Below are 15,727 nucleotides of genomic sequence, written 5' to 3' on the forward strand. Positions count from 1 at the left end.
GACAGCTGGGTCCACGACCGCAGCAAGGAAGTGTCTCCTTATTATGCGCAAAATAATGATTCCTCCACCTAACAGTAGGGACCTACCGGAAGGGCCTCCGTATTTTGGCTTAGCTGTATTTTGTGAAAAAATATTCCCCCCCCTAATAGCTGGGACCCACCAGCTATATCTTCGGATGCAAGGAAAGTGCCTCCATATTAGGCGCAAAAAAATGAATCCTCCCCCTGACAGCTAGGACCCACCATCAATAACTTTGCACACAAGGAAGTGCCTCCTTATCCTCCCTGACAGCCGGGACCCACCTGGTCAAAGCGTACGCGGCGTTGTCGCGAACGTGTAAGTACATACTGGTCGATCGGTCTCTCTGCAACGATGAACCGTGGCCGAGCAAGCAGCGACACGTGTTGCAGTGGAACCCCCGACGTAACAGTTCAGGCAGTCCCTTCTAAACATGTGTACACGTACGTACAGCCACATACCGAAAAATACGGCCACATGCGTATATACGGGCGGGGTCTCGAATGCCTACTCGCACATACGTATGGCCAGGGCTCGTGTACATGGAGAGGCAACGGAGGGCAACAACGGCGTCCTGTTCATCGGGCAGCCAACCGGCTGGGTCAGAACAGAGAAACAATGTCCTGTTCATCGGGAGGCAACAAACTGGGTCGGAATGCGTCCTGTTCAATGGGAGCCAACAAGCTTGGACGGAACAGCCGGAACGGGGTCTGGCGTACCACAGTACGGAGGAAACAGCCTTCTGTTTGATCGGCTATGGTCGGAACGGCATCATGTTCATCGGGAGGGGTGTGGCGTACCGCAAAACGGAGGAAACAAACTTGTGTTGGAGCGCTACAGTCGAAACGGGGGTCATGTTCATCATAAGAGGCGTGGCGTACCGCAAAACGGAGGAAACAGACTTGTGTTGGAGCGCTACGGTTGAAATAGGGGTCCTATTCATCGGAGGGTTGTGGCGTACCGCAAAACGGGACTCCACGGGCTACTGTTCACCAACTGTCGACTTCCTTTAGCCTCCACCTGCACTGTTCACCCACCGCGTCTTCCTTCTGCCTCCACCAGCTACTGTTCATCCACGGGCTACTATTCATCCAGTTCTCCACCAGCTACTGTTCAACCAGCCCTCCACAGGGTCCTGTTCATCCACCCCCAACCAGCTCGGCTGTGGCGGCCTCCTATCGGGGTCCTGTTCATCCAGCGGCAAACGACCTACTACTACTACCACGGGATCTTGTTCATCCAACCCCCACCGGGAACTGTTCATCCAATCCCAACCACGTATGTCTCGACTTGTTCAACCAACCCCCATGTTCACTGTTCATCAAGAGGCAGCAAGTTCGGTGGGCTTTAGTAAGCAGCAACAACAGCAGCGTTCGACCGCTCGGGTTCAGTTAACAGCAGTAGCGAAGGAATCGCTCGGGTTCAGTTAACAGCCAAGGGATTGATCGCTCGGGTTCAGTAGCTAGTGCAATCGCTCGGGTTCAGTAAGCGAGCGCCTCGCTCGGGTTCAGTACACCGCCTCGCGCACACGCGCATACATGTATAAGAGAAACACACAATCCCTCCATGCACCGCTCGGCCCCGACCATCCACCGTAACCGGGAACTCCCTGAAATTTTCCTCGTCCTCGCTTCTACTATGATTTTTTCCGTCATGGACGGCCCAAAGAATGTCATGTAGGTGCGTCTCCGGCCCGCCCAGGACGAAAAGCCTATTTTTTGTCATGATTTTTTGTCATAGAAGTAGGAGCCCACCACATCTATGATGATACCGGGTTTTGTCACAATTGTCATCATAGAAGTGTCATAAGCATGAGAAGGAAAAAATTCATTTGACCCAAAATGTCACATATATGTCTTTTTTTTGTAGTGATATCATCAAAATATCAAACAAATACCAAATTCACATGATTACTTATAACCTGACTTCTACCATGTCATCAAGAACAAAAGTAACTACTCATAAATCATATTCATGTTCAAGATCAGAGGTGTATTGAATATCATTAAGGATCTGAACATATAACCTTCCACCAAATAAACCAACTAGCATCAACTATAAGATGTAATCAATAGTACTAACAACCCACATGGACCAATCTGAGGTTTTGAGACAAAGATTGAGTACAAGAGATGAACAATGGTTTGAGATGAGATGGTGCTGGTGAAGATATTGATGCAGATTGGTCCTCCCACGATGAGAGGATCGTTGGTGATGACGATGGCTTCGATTTTCCCTCCCGGAGGGAAGTTTCCTCGGCGTAATCGCTTTGCCAAAGAGCAAAAGTGCTCTTGCCCAGGTTTCTCCTCGAGATAGTGGCGCTTCGTCTTGAAACCTTCCTTCTGATTTTTTTTCTAGGTCAAAGGGCATCATATAGCAGAAGATGTGCACCGGAGGCCTTCCAGGAGCCCCACTAGCTCGGGGGCACGCCCCCCAGGCTTGTGGCTTCCTGGTGGGTCCCCTCCTGGTGTTTCTTCAGCCATTATGAATAACTATCTCTATTGTAGCCCTTTCCGGTCCAGAATTCCACCTGTCGGCAATCTCCCTCCTCATGTGTAACTTGCAAAATAAGAGAGAAAAGGCATAAGAATTGTATCATAAAGTGAAATAATGACCCAAAACATAATAAATAACAGTAGGAAATCATGATGCAAAATGGACGTATCACCCACTACCTATCAAGGTAAGTCATCGGGGAGGGGGGGCAATAGCGTCTAGGTCCAAGATCATTGGGAGTGTCTGATTCTTTAACAATCCTAGCCTCCCTAGCCTTGGAAATACTCTTGCAACAAGAGATGAGCTAGTGCCTGGTTTTTCAAGAATTTTTGCAATCTATCACTGATCTCCCAACTAAGCATCATTAGTCCAACATTGGTGAACCCACATGAGGCACACCTACACTTTTGCAGTCAGTGCTTATCAAGACACAACTACTTTGAAATATATGAAAGGCTCATAATGATCTTCTCTTCAACAAAAAAGTTTGGCCTCCCTTGCAGGTTTTATATGCTATGTCTGTTCTCCAAAGTTGCATGTCTTGTAGCATTTGTTGGTGCAACTTACAAGTTACACCCCTTTAACATTGATATGTGGCTTCTGTTTTGCAATCTAAATGTCCAGGATTATATGTTGTGGCTCTGGTTGTGAAGGCTCTGGATGAAATAACGTTTCTCATATTATAAACCTTTGGCCGATGTTGCAAAAGTAAGGAATCTCCTTGCTAGTCTAGGGCATTGGAAATGAGGCTCTTTCTGGCAAACTTCTTCAATGCATCTTCTACCCTACGTGTAATACTCCCTCTGTCCCAAAATGTAAGAGGTTTCTTGACACTATGATAGTGTCAAATAACGTGTTACATTTTGAGACAGATGGAGTAACAGTTTAGTCCACAATCATAGGAATCTAAATATGACATGGCATCCTCTTGCATGAATGATTTTGAAAATCGAGGTTGGGACTTCCTTTGCAACAAACATGCTCGAAACTATAAGCCAAAGTTGGCTCTTGAGGCTGCTATATGTACTTTGTTTTGGATTAGCCTGACAAAGTAGCCCTCTTTTAGACGACTTTAGTTTCCCAATCCTCTATTCTTAAATAGTTGCAACCCACTACTTATTTTCCTCTTCATGCAACTATGCCACATCATCAAGTCAGGCATGTGGTCACAAGTTACAATTTGTGCACCAATCTATCCATGCAACCATGCCACCTCAACAGTCATGCATGTTAATTAGTTTCACTATTTTGTGCGTGTGCATAGCAGTGACACTTGGAGAAAATGTATGTAGGTCATGTTACACATTTTTGTTATGTAGGCACCACGTTGCCTTCAGTCCAATCATTTTTATTCTCTTTTTATACAACATTTGATCACATGCTTCATATGTTTTATTGTTTTTAAAATATAAACTGAGAGAAATCTTAAATTTGTTCTTGCAATAGTTTTAGTTTTTAGCACATATGCATCTGTTGCATCAAGGTTCATGCAGCAACGCGCGGGGCATCATCTAGTTTCTTTTGCCTTGATCACCTTCGGTGTGAGCGGCTTCTTGTACGTTTGAAGATATGAATTCATCCGCAGGCCACGCCCACTTCCCATTTATTATTTTTTGACTAGTCCCTACAAGCATCCAACAACGTGTGCCCTACACCCTTGGCCGTTGGGATGTTGCGTTCTTTGTTGTTCTTATCGAAACAATTGACACGCCTCTTAATGTGAGATGTAGTGGCCTCTACCACCTGTGAGGTCGACGCTATCTAGAGCAAAGAGTTGTCCTCGTTGTTCAAATAATCTTATCGATAAACTCCACCAGACACTATGACGTGGCTGCGTAGCACCATCCTACACCCTTTTCATCTTTACCCTCCTTACCATTGGTGCAAGGCACACCAATTTTTTCAACGGTGCGTGTGACGTCAAAACACCACTCTTCTCAAAAGCGAATATGGCCTCCATCGAGTATGCTCCATTGCCATAGACGGAACATGCACTACAAACAACCCTCATAGCTCAAGCATGATCCGCACCTCCAGAGTCTCAACCATAATGTTTTTTTTTGCAGGGTGTCTCAACCATAATGTTGGCCCTAAGGGCAATGTGGGAAGCGACAACGAATTAGTATGAGCAGAAGGCTATTATGAGTGTCAAAAAAACTCTTCGCTAATACTCGGATCATGCTTTCTGTTTCTTAGTCTTGTACTCCCTCCGTCTCAAAAAGCTTGTTGGCAAGCTTTTTTGGTCGAAGGTAATATAAAAAAAAAACCATCAAAATTACTTCCAACCTTAAAAGTTGTTGGTCACTTATGCCTTTGTTCTTTGTCTCCCCACTTTCTCTCTACGGGACTACCATGTCAAAATCCCACATAGTCGTGCTTTACTTACAAGTGATGTCAACGTGCTCCCTGCGACGCCACGCCATCCCAGGCGCAAAACGCCACGACGGCCGACGGCGTACCCACCGCCGACGACGACTTTACGTTACCGGACGTCGCTGACAGACAGCGGCGACGTTACTGGTCAGGTTAAAAAAGTCAAAGCGAGGTCAGGTCAGAAACGCCCACCTGCAGTGTCAAGCCCCCTCACCAACCCGTTCGCTCACCGGGGACGCCACCCCCCTCCCACCGCCAGGCGGGCCCCGCGCGTCATCCTCCCCACCCACCTTCTCCCCCGCCGCGCCGGTATATTTAACCCCCGCTCCCAAATTCCTCCCTCCCCAGGAGCCGGAGCAGAGCACGCCCGCCCACGGGATCCCGGCCCCCCCATTTCTCGCCCCCACGCCACCAGTTCCGTCCGCCCGGAGGCACGCCGGCGGCGAGATCCCATGGGCTCCGTGGCGGCGGACGCGCCGGAGGCGCCGGTGGCGACGGAGACGGTGTTCCGGTCCAGGCTCCCGGACATCGAGATCCCGGCGCACCTCACGCTCCAGGACTACTGCTTCGAGCGGCTTCCGGAGGTGGCCGCCCGGCCCTGCCTCATCGACGGGCAGACGGGCGCCGTGCACACCTACGCGGAGGTGTCCTTGCTCTCCCGGCGGTGCGCGGCGGGCCTGCGGCGGCTCGGCGTGGGGAAGGGCGACGTGGTCATGAACCTGCTCCGCAACTGCCCGGAGTTCGCCTTCGTGTTCCTCGGCGCGGCCCGGCTGGGCGCCGCCACCACCACGGCCAACCCGTTCTGCACGCCGCACGAGATCCACCGCCAGGCGAGCGCGGCCGGGGCGCGGCTGATCGTCACCGAGGCCTGCGCCGTCGACAAGGTGCGCGCCTTCGCCGCCGAGCGCGGGATCCCCGTGGTCACCGTCGACGGCCCGGCCTCCGACGACGGCTGCCTCGCGTTCAACGACACGCTGCGGCCCGCGGAGCCGCTCGCTGCCGACGAGCAGGTCGACCCCGACGACGTGGTGGCCCTCCCCTACTCGTCCGGCACCACGGGGCTGCCCAAGGGCGTCATGCTCACCCACCGCAGCCTCGTCACCAGCGTCGCGCAGCAGGTCAGCTCACTCCCCGCTACGCTTCCGCCTCCATTGCCACTGGCTGGACCGAGCCGCGGATCCTTCGGGGCCAGGGGAGCTTCCAATTTACGTTTCTCGTGGCCTCGCTTTACGCTTTCCAGCTCGGGAAGTTCTTTTCCGCATCACGCGCCTCTCCGTCGGCGGCTCGGCGCCGGAGCCAAGCGACCGACCAATTACTCCCCTGCTTAAAATAACGCCGCGCCATTTATTACTCGGATCGGATCGGATTGGACAGGGCGACGTGACCCACGCAGGGCCCACCAATCAGCGCCAAGATTCGCACCCACGCACGATCACATTTTTCAATTCAAACTTTGTCGACGCAAAAAAAAGAAAAGTTCATATTGACGGGGAGAACCCGAACTTGCACGATCACGTTTTCAATTCAATTTTTTGATGCAAAAATGGTTCAAATTTGTTGAACATTTGGTTTCTGATTTTTGTGTGTGTGCGTGCAGGTGGACGGTGAGAACCCGAACTTGTACTTCGGCGCGTCGGACGTGTTGCTGTGCGTGCTGCCGCTGTTCCACATCTACTCGCTCAACTCGGTGCTGCTGGCGGGGCTGCGGGCCGGGTGCGCGATCGTGATCATGCGCAAGTTCGACCACGGCGCGCTGGTGAGCCTGGTGCGCGCGCACGGGGTCACCGTGGCGCCCTTCGTGCCACCGATCGTCGTCGAGATCGCCAAGAGCGACCGGGTCACCGCCGCCGACCTCGCGTCCATCCGCATGGTCATGTCCGGCGCCGCGCCCATGGGTAAGGACCTCCAGGACGCCTTCATGGCCAAGATCCCCAACGCCGTGCTCGGGCAGGTTCGTCGCGCACCGGCCCCGCTCTCACACTTCGAATCCATATCCAATGATTGCTTGCTTGGCTATCAGGCACGCCAGCCACTGTGCACTAGCCTAGGTACAGTAGTGTACATACATAACTGTATGGAGTGTTTTGGAGGGCGAGTGAACCTCAGAAGATCGACGGTTGTTGGGGCATCGGGGAAGCGATTGGGATGGGTTGGCTCGCGGTGGCCGGGCGCGCGAGCCAAGGTCGCAGTTTTGGTGGGTGGGCGGCATGGTGGCGTCGTGCTTTTGGGTGCGGGATACGGCGACATCCCAACCTTTACGCTGCGTGACGGCGTCGTCCGAGCCGAAGCGAGCGCACGCCACCCCCATGATCCGGGGACGCGGGGCGGGTTGCCGTCCCCGCAAGCCAGAGTTTTGTTGGTTGCCAACAAACTGCTTCTCATCAGACTTTTTGGGCGAACAAGTCACTCTCACCACGGATTCATCTCGGCCGTCTGAATCTTTTTGACTTAAAAAAACTGCACATCACATGGCTTGGACTGAAATTGTAGCGTGTTGATCGCCAGCAGAGCGTGGTGACTGCGAGCTGATGATGATGATCACTCTGTTTTGCAACGCGTCTGTGTGCAGGGGTACGGGATGACGGAGGCCGGGCCGGTGCTGTCCATGTGCCTGGCGTTCGCCAAGGAGCCGTTCGGTGTCAAGTCGGGGTCGTGCGGCACGGTGGTGCGGAACGCGGAGCTCAAGATCGTGGACCCCGACACGGGCGCCTCCCTCGGCCGCAACCTGCCGGGGGAGATCTGCATCCGCGGCAACCAGATCATGAAAGGTACGTACGTCACGTGCCGGCGCATTCTTGAGCAAAATGTCCAATCAAAAATAGCACAGCGCCACCACGTTTGGTCACCGCCCAGGAGTGGCGACGACGTGGACGGCACGACGACGTGATCCACTGTTCCATGACTAGTTAGTTGATTTGGTGAGCGAGTGGTTTGCGACTAGTCGCAGGGTAGCTCATGAGTAGACGCTGTGGTAGTAGTACTGCTGGTTTGGTGATCGGTTCCGACTGCTCCGTCTCCAGCTCCGGAGCTCAAATTATTGGCCGCGACTACAGCAACTTCACCCGTTTCTGACAGCACTTTCGGGCTGATAGATAAGTAGGAGGAGTAGCACGTATCGAACATGCTGCATTTCCAGCAGTTCAGTCACCTGCACGCATGTGTGGCCATGTTCCGTCCCCCTCTGCTACTACGTTTGGCCACTAGCCAACGAAAGCACGACTAGGCTAATCTGAGTGATCGATAGCTGCACGGACCAGAGCTTCTTCCACCTTCCGCTCACCTGACCAGATGCTCGGTGCACCGATCGGTCGGTCGGTCTCCAGTTAGGTGTAGTAGCTGGCGACCGGTGAGCCCGCTCCATCCAACCTAACACCCACGCAGCACTAGTAGGAGATGATTCCCTTCTGAAGCACGTCTCCTTGCAGTCCTCTGCAACTGTTGGCAAATCGTCGTCGGCTAGCCCGTCGATGGCGACGGCGTGCGTCAGTCGATGAGCCGGCGGCACCCCTTTGGCTTTAGCAGCAGCATGCGCATCCTGAGTCCTGACTACTCTACCATCGGCCCATCGCCGTGCTAGCAATCGTCGCACTCGCGCCTCACACGTCAATAATGGAGTGCGCTGAACTGAAGGATGAGGGCTGAGGCCATACGCATCCCTCAGGTTCAGATGTACTTGCACCGCTTGGGCATTGGCGACAAGGAACCAAGCCGGCAGATGCGCGGGTGTATCCAAAACCTGGCCTTGGCATCTTGCCGCATGTGTCGTCCAGAGCGTCAGCCACCATTTTCACCGAGTCTTCGGATGGCCGACCAGTTCATTTTCTTTGCTCTGCATTCAAGAGAAGCAGAGAGCTATGTTTGGGCTACCAGCCTTTGAGCCTGGCCCATCATGGGACCTACAGGACCCCACTTCGTCTAGTCAGTTTTACTGGACTAGAAAAGATAAGATCTTATCTTTCAGGAAGAAATGGGAGATTTTTGAGGTGCCGCCAATCGGACTGAATGTCCAGCATTTTTGTTCTAGCTAGACTAGAAGGCCGCGCAATCGCACGTCGAAGGTCCCGAATTAAGTTGCAGGCCACGATTGCGCTACATGTACATGGGGTTCCAGCAGTGCTACCAGGCCTCTGAGTAGTACCACAAAGAATCAAACTTGGCATCATCTTCTAGATGGCCCATGCATACTTTGTATAGCTTGCACTCATTGATGCAGCATGCTGGCCATGTGAAAGCATTTTCCCCAAGCACTCCATTCAGAATCCACAACAAACTCCCATATGCATGACCAGTTATCTTTGCTTGAAAGTCTATGCTATGCTCATCTTTCCGTGGGAAATGGCCAAGCTTAGGTCTATCATTAGTTAACATAAGAAAACAAAGCCTGCCTTTCTGCTCGTTTTTAATAGTTACAAGTAGTACCAAGTTGTTTGACCTAGCACATGTGGTGAGGTGGGGATGTTTAGACTTGGCGTATGGATACCTTATACCTTGTACTATGAGTGATTGGATACGTTGTGGCAACAGGCTGTCCTCTGGGCTGTAGCCACCCATGATTGCATACAACTGCACTCTGCACATGATGGCAACTGGATGGGAATACTGATGATTCCTAATTTTGTCCATTTCCTATCTATGCCCCTTCATGCTCTGAAACTAGTAAGGGCAGAAGAAGCATTTCCTCGCTTTACTAATACATGAGAGTTTGCAAACTTTAACCCAGCAAAACTATTTATTTTTTTGCTTCATGATCCCCATATTGATGTAACCCTTCATTACACGGAGTGCGGATTCTTCCTTCTGTTTGAAAACCATCTAAATACATCTAGAATTCGGATATGATCAGCATGTCACTTTCGCAGACAGCTGGATGCGTCTCCGCTCTCCAGTGAGTACGACATTGAAGAATTATTCTTTTTTTTCAAAACAATATATGTACTCTCCCAAAAAGATACAAGTACAGCGTACTCTAGTTTGAAAATAAATGGATAAGAACTATTACCAGGTACTAGCATGTCTACCAAGTTTCAAACCTGAAGTTGAGATTCACTCCATTCACTAGTGTTCTTACCAAAGATTCTAGCTATTTTCACTTGGACTGTGTCTGTACTTCATACCGGCCGGACATGCTTAGCCATTAATACATTTATTTGCGGTATATATACGCAAAAAGGTGCTCAGAGATATCAACTCATGTAAATGACCAAGCGTATGATTGCAGGTTATCTAAATGATCCGGAGGCCACAAAGAACACCATTGACAAGGACGGTTGGCTGCACACTGGAGACATTGGTTACGTCGATGATGACGACGAGATCTTCATTGTCGACAGGCTCAAGGAGATAATCAAATACAAGGGATTCCAAGTACCTCCTGCGGAACTTGAAGCCCTTCTCATTACACACGCCGAAATCAAAGATGCTGCTGTCGTATCGTAAGTTGATAGACTGTTCAAAGGGATTTAGGATCCATTTGGTTCATGTTCAAAAGTAGGTGATTAAATTTAGCTGGTATTCAATTTTTGCAGGATGCAAGATGAACTTACTGGTGAGATTCCAGTTGCATTCATTGTGCGGATTGAAGGCTCTGAGATAAGCGAGAGCGAGATCAAGCAGTTCGTTGCAAAAGAGGTAATAACGAGTCGCAGTGGCGGACCCAGAAATAAAATGCAGGGTGTGCACACTTTAAAAAATCAACATATATTTTCATTGGCTTGAATGGGCCTTAAAAATCAACTAATTATTACATGGTAAAAGAACATTTTTCAAAATTCTGGGTGTGCCATGGCACACCTGGCACACCCCCTAGGTACGCCACTGACGAGTCGTCCACTTTCCATATACTCAAGTATGACACACAAATAGAGAAACAGACAAAGTTGCCACAAACAGTACATTTTTAACAAAATTCTGAAGAGAGCATAATTTACAACATGTGATTTGTGAACTGTGAGGCATACCGGCCATCCAGCATGTTATTTTACAAGACTGAAGAGAGCATCAAATGTTTGCATTGGTTCCTTTATCTTCACCAATTCAGTGCAGATCTGAGAGTTCAAAAACCTAATAAATTGTGCATTGCTATTACAGGTTGTTTTCTACAAGAGGATCCACAAAGTTTTCTTCGCGGACTCGGTTCCGAAGAGTCCTGCCGGCAAGATCCTCAGGAAGGACCTGAGAGCAAAGCTTGCTGCAGGCATCCCAGGCAGTGGAAGCACACAGTCCAAAAGCTGAGCCCATCTTACACACACACACACACACACATACCTCTGTCCAAAGTGATGTAATGTTGTCGATGAAATGGCAATATTATTATTATTATTACATATAGAAGGGCTGGCTGGCACATGGTCGTCGATTCTTTCAATTAGATGGCTAAGTTATATGATTTGTTTGTTCGTTCGATGATGTGTATCATGGCATGTATAGATACCGAACACTTTTTGACAACAAAGGCTGATTATAATGTATACCGCTTATGATTTTATACCACAAGTTGAATTAAACTCATTTGTTCTAGTGGATCGGCCGTATAAGCAGTGTTGGACTGTTGGATGATGCCTGATCAAAATCAGTCCAGGAGAACTGAGTGAATTTCACTGGAATTAGTATGTTTATTGCGTGATGAGACAGTTTTGCAGGGATTTTTTCCCACTGGAATAAGTTCGCCTATTCTTGTGTTCGAAACAGGGCCTATGCATTTTTTGCAGGGCAACAATTTCGCTCTGAAAAGACACTTCATTCAGATGGCTGCTGCTCATAGTATCAACAGAGAAGAGGTTACATGGTCATTATTTTGCGAGTAGAACACTTGTACTATTCCTCAACAACTAACATGATTACAATCAGCTAAAGATAGCTCAACAGATTTTGGGGTCCCAGAACCCAACCAAGTCATAGTTCTACCTTCTGTTACCTCAAAAAAAAAATTAGTTCTACCTTCTAAACAAGCACGCGCATAATTAGCTAAACAATTGCTTGACTTTATTCTGGGATCGACTGATATGAGTAATACTGGTTCCACGAAGGCTCATAAGGTGCTGGAGGAGGTTACACGGTCTATGAACAATACACGGAGAATATATACATACAGACACACTAATACATATTTTCTGGGGCAAATACGCTACTGCAGTACACACATTCACGTCACACTAGTTTTTTTTTTTCAGAGCAGTCTTCTCACACTAATAGCAACATAACCAAACAGAAGAGAAGCCCAAGAAGAAGTAGTCGCTCGGGCGTAGCCGGGCCGAGTGTCTCTTTCCGGCTCAAGAGCACTAGCTAGCTATCATCGGGAGCCCACCGTGGTGGTGTGGCCGGGCCGCCTACTTTGTGGAGGAGGAACGCTGCGGGTGCGGGCGGGAGAGCGACGGGTAGAGGCGGAAGAGGTTGCGGGCGGAGAGCGCGGAGAGGACGGCGGTGCCGGCGGCGGCGAGCCCGCCGCAGACGAGGCTCCCGGCGACCTGCTGGCAGAAGCGGGTGAAGATGTTGCAGACCTTGTTCCACTGCAGCGCCTGCGCGCCGTCCAGCGCGATCAGGCACGCCTGCGCCGCCGCCACCGTCGCCGCGAACGTCACGTACGCGCACCCCTGCACCGCGCAGACCAGGCACGTCGTCAGGCACATACAGTTAATCTTACGTGTTTTTCAGATCATAATACCAGTAGATTAACTCGATGAATGCTTTTTGACACTGTTAACACGGTAGTACTCCCTCCGTCCGAAAACACTTGTCATCAAAATGATCAAAAGTGGATGTATCTAGACATATATTAGTTCTAAATACATCTATTTTTTATCAATTTTGATGACAAGTATTTTCGGACGGAGGGAGTAGTAAGGTGTTTTTTTCCTTCTGAAAGACATTAGCAAGTTGAACAGTTAACCGACCGAAATATATCCTGGAATAATCACAGCTGACTCTTAAATTTGTATAAAAATGGTCAATGTTGCAAGCCATATCTCAGAAACCAAATGAACAAACCTCTCTTAAATTTGTGAGCTAACCCACCCACCTGTACGACTATGTGCTGCGGATTGAGTGGGATGCAGTCTGCCTCATTTATTATTTGCGTTCTACTGTGTACGCCTAGGTTGATTTCGGGGCCTTTTCACAGAAGTTAGTAATAATTGTGTGTTTGCGTCTACTCCTATCATGAAAAATCAGAAGAGTTCTAGTGCTACAAGTTCATTGAGTGTTGCCGTGTTACGAATGCACGGTAACATCCTACAAAGTTGTGAATTTTTTTGGGAAACAATTGAGTGTGTCATTAAGAAATTTGTCTACAGCCCCATAAAATTTAGAAATCCAAATTAGTTTTAAATGGGAGAAGCAACAAAAGACAATTCTAGGTATATACACAGTATAAAAAAACAACGGATAAACTAAAATGTTAGACACTATTGATAACTAAAGTTGCATAGCTGGTTGCTCCAATCTTGACACAGACAACAAATATGCTATCTACAAGCAGTGTTCTAGAAAGAAACAATAAATAGGATGCTCCGCATCATCCCCGGACATGGTTCTAGACTGGACTGATTTATCCACAAACAGTGTTCTAGAAAGAGACAATAAACGCGCAGAGTATTTTGTATATAAAAGAAAATAGAGAGCTTGTAAAGTTTGATCAAATTTACAAATAAATAAGATTATCGACATGCATGGCACATGGAACTTGATTTATCTAAATCAATTAGAGTACACATAGTTGGACGATGGACATGCATGCATGTGCAGCACCAGTCACTTGGAACTTGAATGCGCCGATCTTTTCCGATGGGGAGCCAAAAATGATTTGGGATGGCCCTATACGTACGCATTGATGGAAGCATGAATGAAAAACAGCGGTGCAGCTGCAACAAATAACGCAGCACCGCAGCGCACTGTCCTGGTCTGATTTGCCAGTCCGGGAGGCCTGCCGTGAGCGGTGAGCCGTTGGTAGATGGCAACGGTGACGGCGAGAATGGAAGATGCCTGTTACCATTTGCAGTAGAATCGTTGTTATCACGACGGGACCGATCAAGATGATAGCTCAGTGCTAACTGTTTCGTGTTCATAGCCTCTGAAAACTGTTTCCTATTCCTGTCGCGGAATTGAAGGTTGTTTGTCCGGTCGCCGTCGGGCGATCAATGAGCTGCAGAGTTAGTGCCTATCTTGTTTAATTCACCGGTGAGTGAGTGCTGATCAGAATTCATGCATGCTGTATAGTGCTTGTGTTGATTAATTAGGCGCCGGGCACGAACGGTCTCTAGTGTGTGGAAATGAGTACAGTGACATGGTTTTCACTTTCAGCGAGACGATGAAATCCACTCAATTTCAATGATTTCAGCAAGCGCTAAAATATTTACCTTTCGGTTAAAATATTTCAATGAATTCATTTGCACACAGGAATTCAAATATTTTTCGAGTTAATCATTTTTGTTGAATCTCAAGTGAATGTTTTGGCCACAAACTGAAAATCACTGAATTTCGATGATTTCGGTTGTGTCTGAAATATTTCTGAAACCCAAAGTGACAGAGGGACTGGCCGATCATGGATACCGGAATGGAGACTGTGCAGAAGAAACCTTCAGGGCCGGAGGCGTGAGCAGAGTGATCGGAATACTGCAGTATGTACTTTGTCTTTTCTTTTTCTTTGAAACAAAAGTGTGTACCTTGTCGAGGAGGAAGAAAGCCCATGCCAAGGCCCTGCTGTTGCGGCAGGGGTTGTGGGCGAAGCGGCCGAGGTAGAGGCACCGGAGCAGGTGTAGCAGGTGGTACCCCGCCGCCGCGCCGGCCGCCGCCGTCAGCACCCTGCAGGACACATACGTTACGTGCTCGGCTCGATCACACGTACAGATATCACGGTCGTACGTGCTAGCCAGCTAAGAAGAGCTCACCAGAGGGCGTGGACGTCCTTGACGGTGGCCTTCTTCCTGATGAGCAGCACCGTCTCCGTCTGCGTGTCCAGCCCCATGAGCAGCGCCGACGCCGTCGCCAGGGCGGCGCACGCGCCCCGCATCAGCCCCTCCGCCCTCACCTCCGACGGCCTCCTCCTCCCCGCCTGCGCCGCCGCGTCCATCGCGCTCAACCCAAGCCCGTGCTTAATCGTGACCTCAAGCTAGCTACTGGCAAGTGTTTGTCTCGTGTGTAGCGCACGCACGCCGTGGCCAGCTCGGGCGGGTCACGGGAGTTTTATAGGCGCCGTGCACGGCGAGAGGGCGAGTGGGAAGCGTCTGCTCTAGGGAGTGTGCGATAGCTAGGCGAGAGCATGTGCGCACGGTACGGCGGCGGGGCGACGTGGTCGATCGTGGAGGCGTGCGAGCGGTGATCGGTGTGTGGGTTTAATGCACTGCGCGGTTAACTTCTCTGACCGCCCAACCGATCGAGTGATCGACAGGCAAAACGACAGACAAGGCTCGGATGGGTCGTCAACTGAAATTGGACACTCATGGTGCTACATCCTGTCAACGAATTAGATCATGCAATTGCTTTTAGGACAAGGCTGGGATCGGCTAGGTGCGCCGTAAGGGAGTATAATCAAATTTTTACTGCCTTTTAGCTTTTTATAAGGGATCGGTTAGAAATGCCCTTACCGCTCCAAACAAACTACATGTAGGAAGAAAGGGCATCGCTTGAAGTCGTCGTGGCCCTCAACCGTGAAAGAGGTGACGAAGCCGTGCACGACAAAACGGATGCTTCTAGGCGGCACATTCATGCTCCTTGGCGAGGCACTCCGCTTTTGCTGCGTTGGCCGCCTCCTCCTTGGTGAGCCGCTCGGACTCCTCAAGGCTGAGTCGCATGCCTTGCCATTTCTGCAGCGGCAGTTGCGGGTGCCCGTCTCCGCCGTGGTCAAGGA

General features: G+C 49.8%; 2 protein-coding genes across 2 annotated transcripts; one reads left to right on the top strand and one right to left on the bottom strand.

The window, feature by feature from the left end:
• Window positions 1–5,243: 5,243 nt before the first annotated feature.
• On the top strand, window positions 5,244–11,394 carry LOC119336722 (probable 4-coumarate--CoA ligase 4). Its single transcript, XM_037608789.1, has 6 exons — window positions 5,244–6,005; window positions 6,485–6,838; window positions 7,457–7,655; window positions 10,106–10,319; window positions 10,413–10,515; window positions 10,975–11,394. The coding sequence occupies exons 1-6, from the start codon at window positions 5,340–5,342 to the stop codon at window positions 11,116–11,118; spliced, it is 1,680 nt and encodes a 559-aa protein (XP_037464686.1). The 5' UTR covers window positions 5,244–5,339; the 3' UTR covers window positions 11,119–11,394.
• Window positions 11,395–11,846: 452 nt separating this feature from the next.
• LOC119341145 (CASP-like protein 2C3) lies at window positions 11,847–15,043 on the bottom strand. The gene is made up of 3 exons (XM_037613020.1): window positions 14,769–15,043; window positions 14,544–14,682; window positions 11,847–12,476 (listed from the first exon to the last, which is right to left on the bottom strand). Exons 1-3 carry the CDS (start codon window positions 14,948–14,950, stop codon window positions 12,213–12,215), a joined length of 585 nt encoding a protein of 194 aa, XP_037468917.1. The 5' UTR covers window positions 14,951–15,043; the 3' UTR covers window positions 11,847–12,212.
• Window positions 15,044–15,727: the final 684 nt, after the last annotated feature.

This window comes from Triticum dicoccoides, chromosome 7B (genome assembly GCF_002162155.2).
Source record: "Triticum dicoccoides isolate Atlit2015 ecotype Zavitan chromosome 7B, WEW_v2.0, whole genome shotgun sequence".
Classification (NCBI taxonomy): Eukaryota; Viridiplantae; Streptophyta; class Magnoliopsida; order Poales; family Poaceae; genus Triticum; species Triticum dicoccoides.

Bases quoted from the DNA above. Each gene is read 5' to 3' on its own strand.
- LOC119341145 (XM_037613020.1), bottom strand. From the start codon at position 14,950: ATGGACGCGGCGGCGCAGGCGGGGAGGAGGAGGCCGTCGGAGGTGAGG. The intron at 14,683-14,768 runs GTGAGCTCTTCT...TGTGTCCTGCAG, and splicing joins AAGGACGTCCACGCCCTCTG to GGTGCTGACGGCGGCGGCCG. The intron at 12,477-14,543 runs GTACACACTTTT...TGCGCGGTGCAG, and splicing joins CTTTCTTCCTCCTCGACAAG to GGGTGCGCGTACGTGACGTT.
- LOC119336722 (XM_037608789.1), top strand. From the start codon at position 5,340: ATGGGCTCCGTGGCGGCGGACGCGCCGGAGGCGCCGGTGGCGACGGAG. The intron at 6,839-7,456 runs GTTCGTCGCGCA...GTCTGTGTGCAG, and splicing joins CCAACGCCGTGCTCGGGCAG to GGGTACGGGATGACGGAGGC. The intron at 10,516-10,974 runs GTAATAACGAGT...TTGCTATTACAG, and splicing joins AGCAGTTCGTTGCAAAAGAG to GTTGTTTTCTACAAGAGGAT.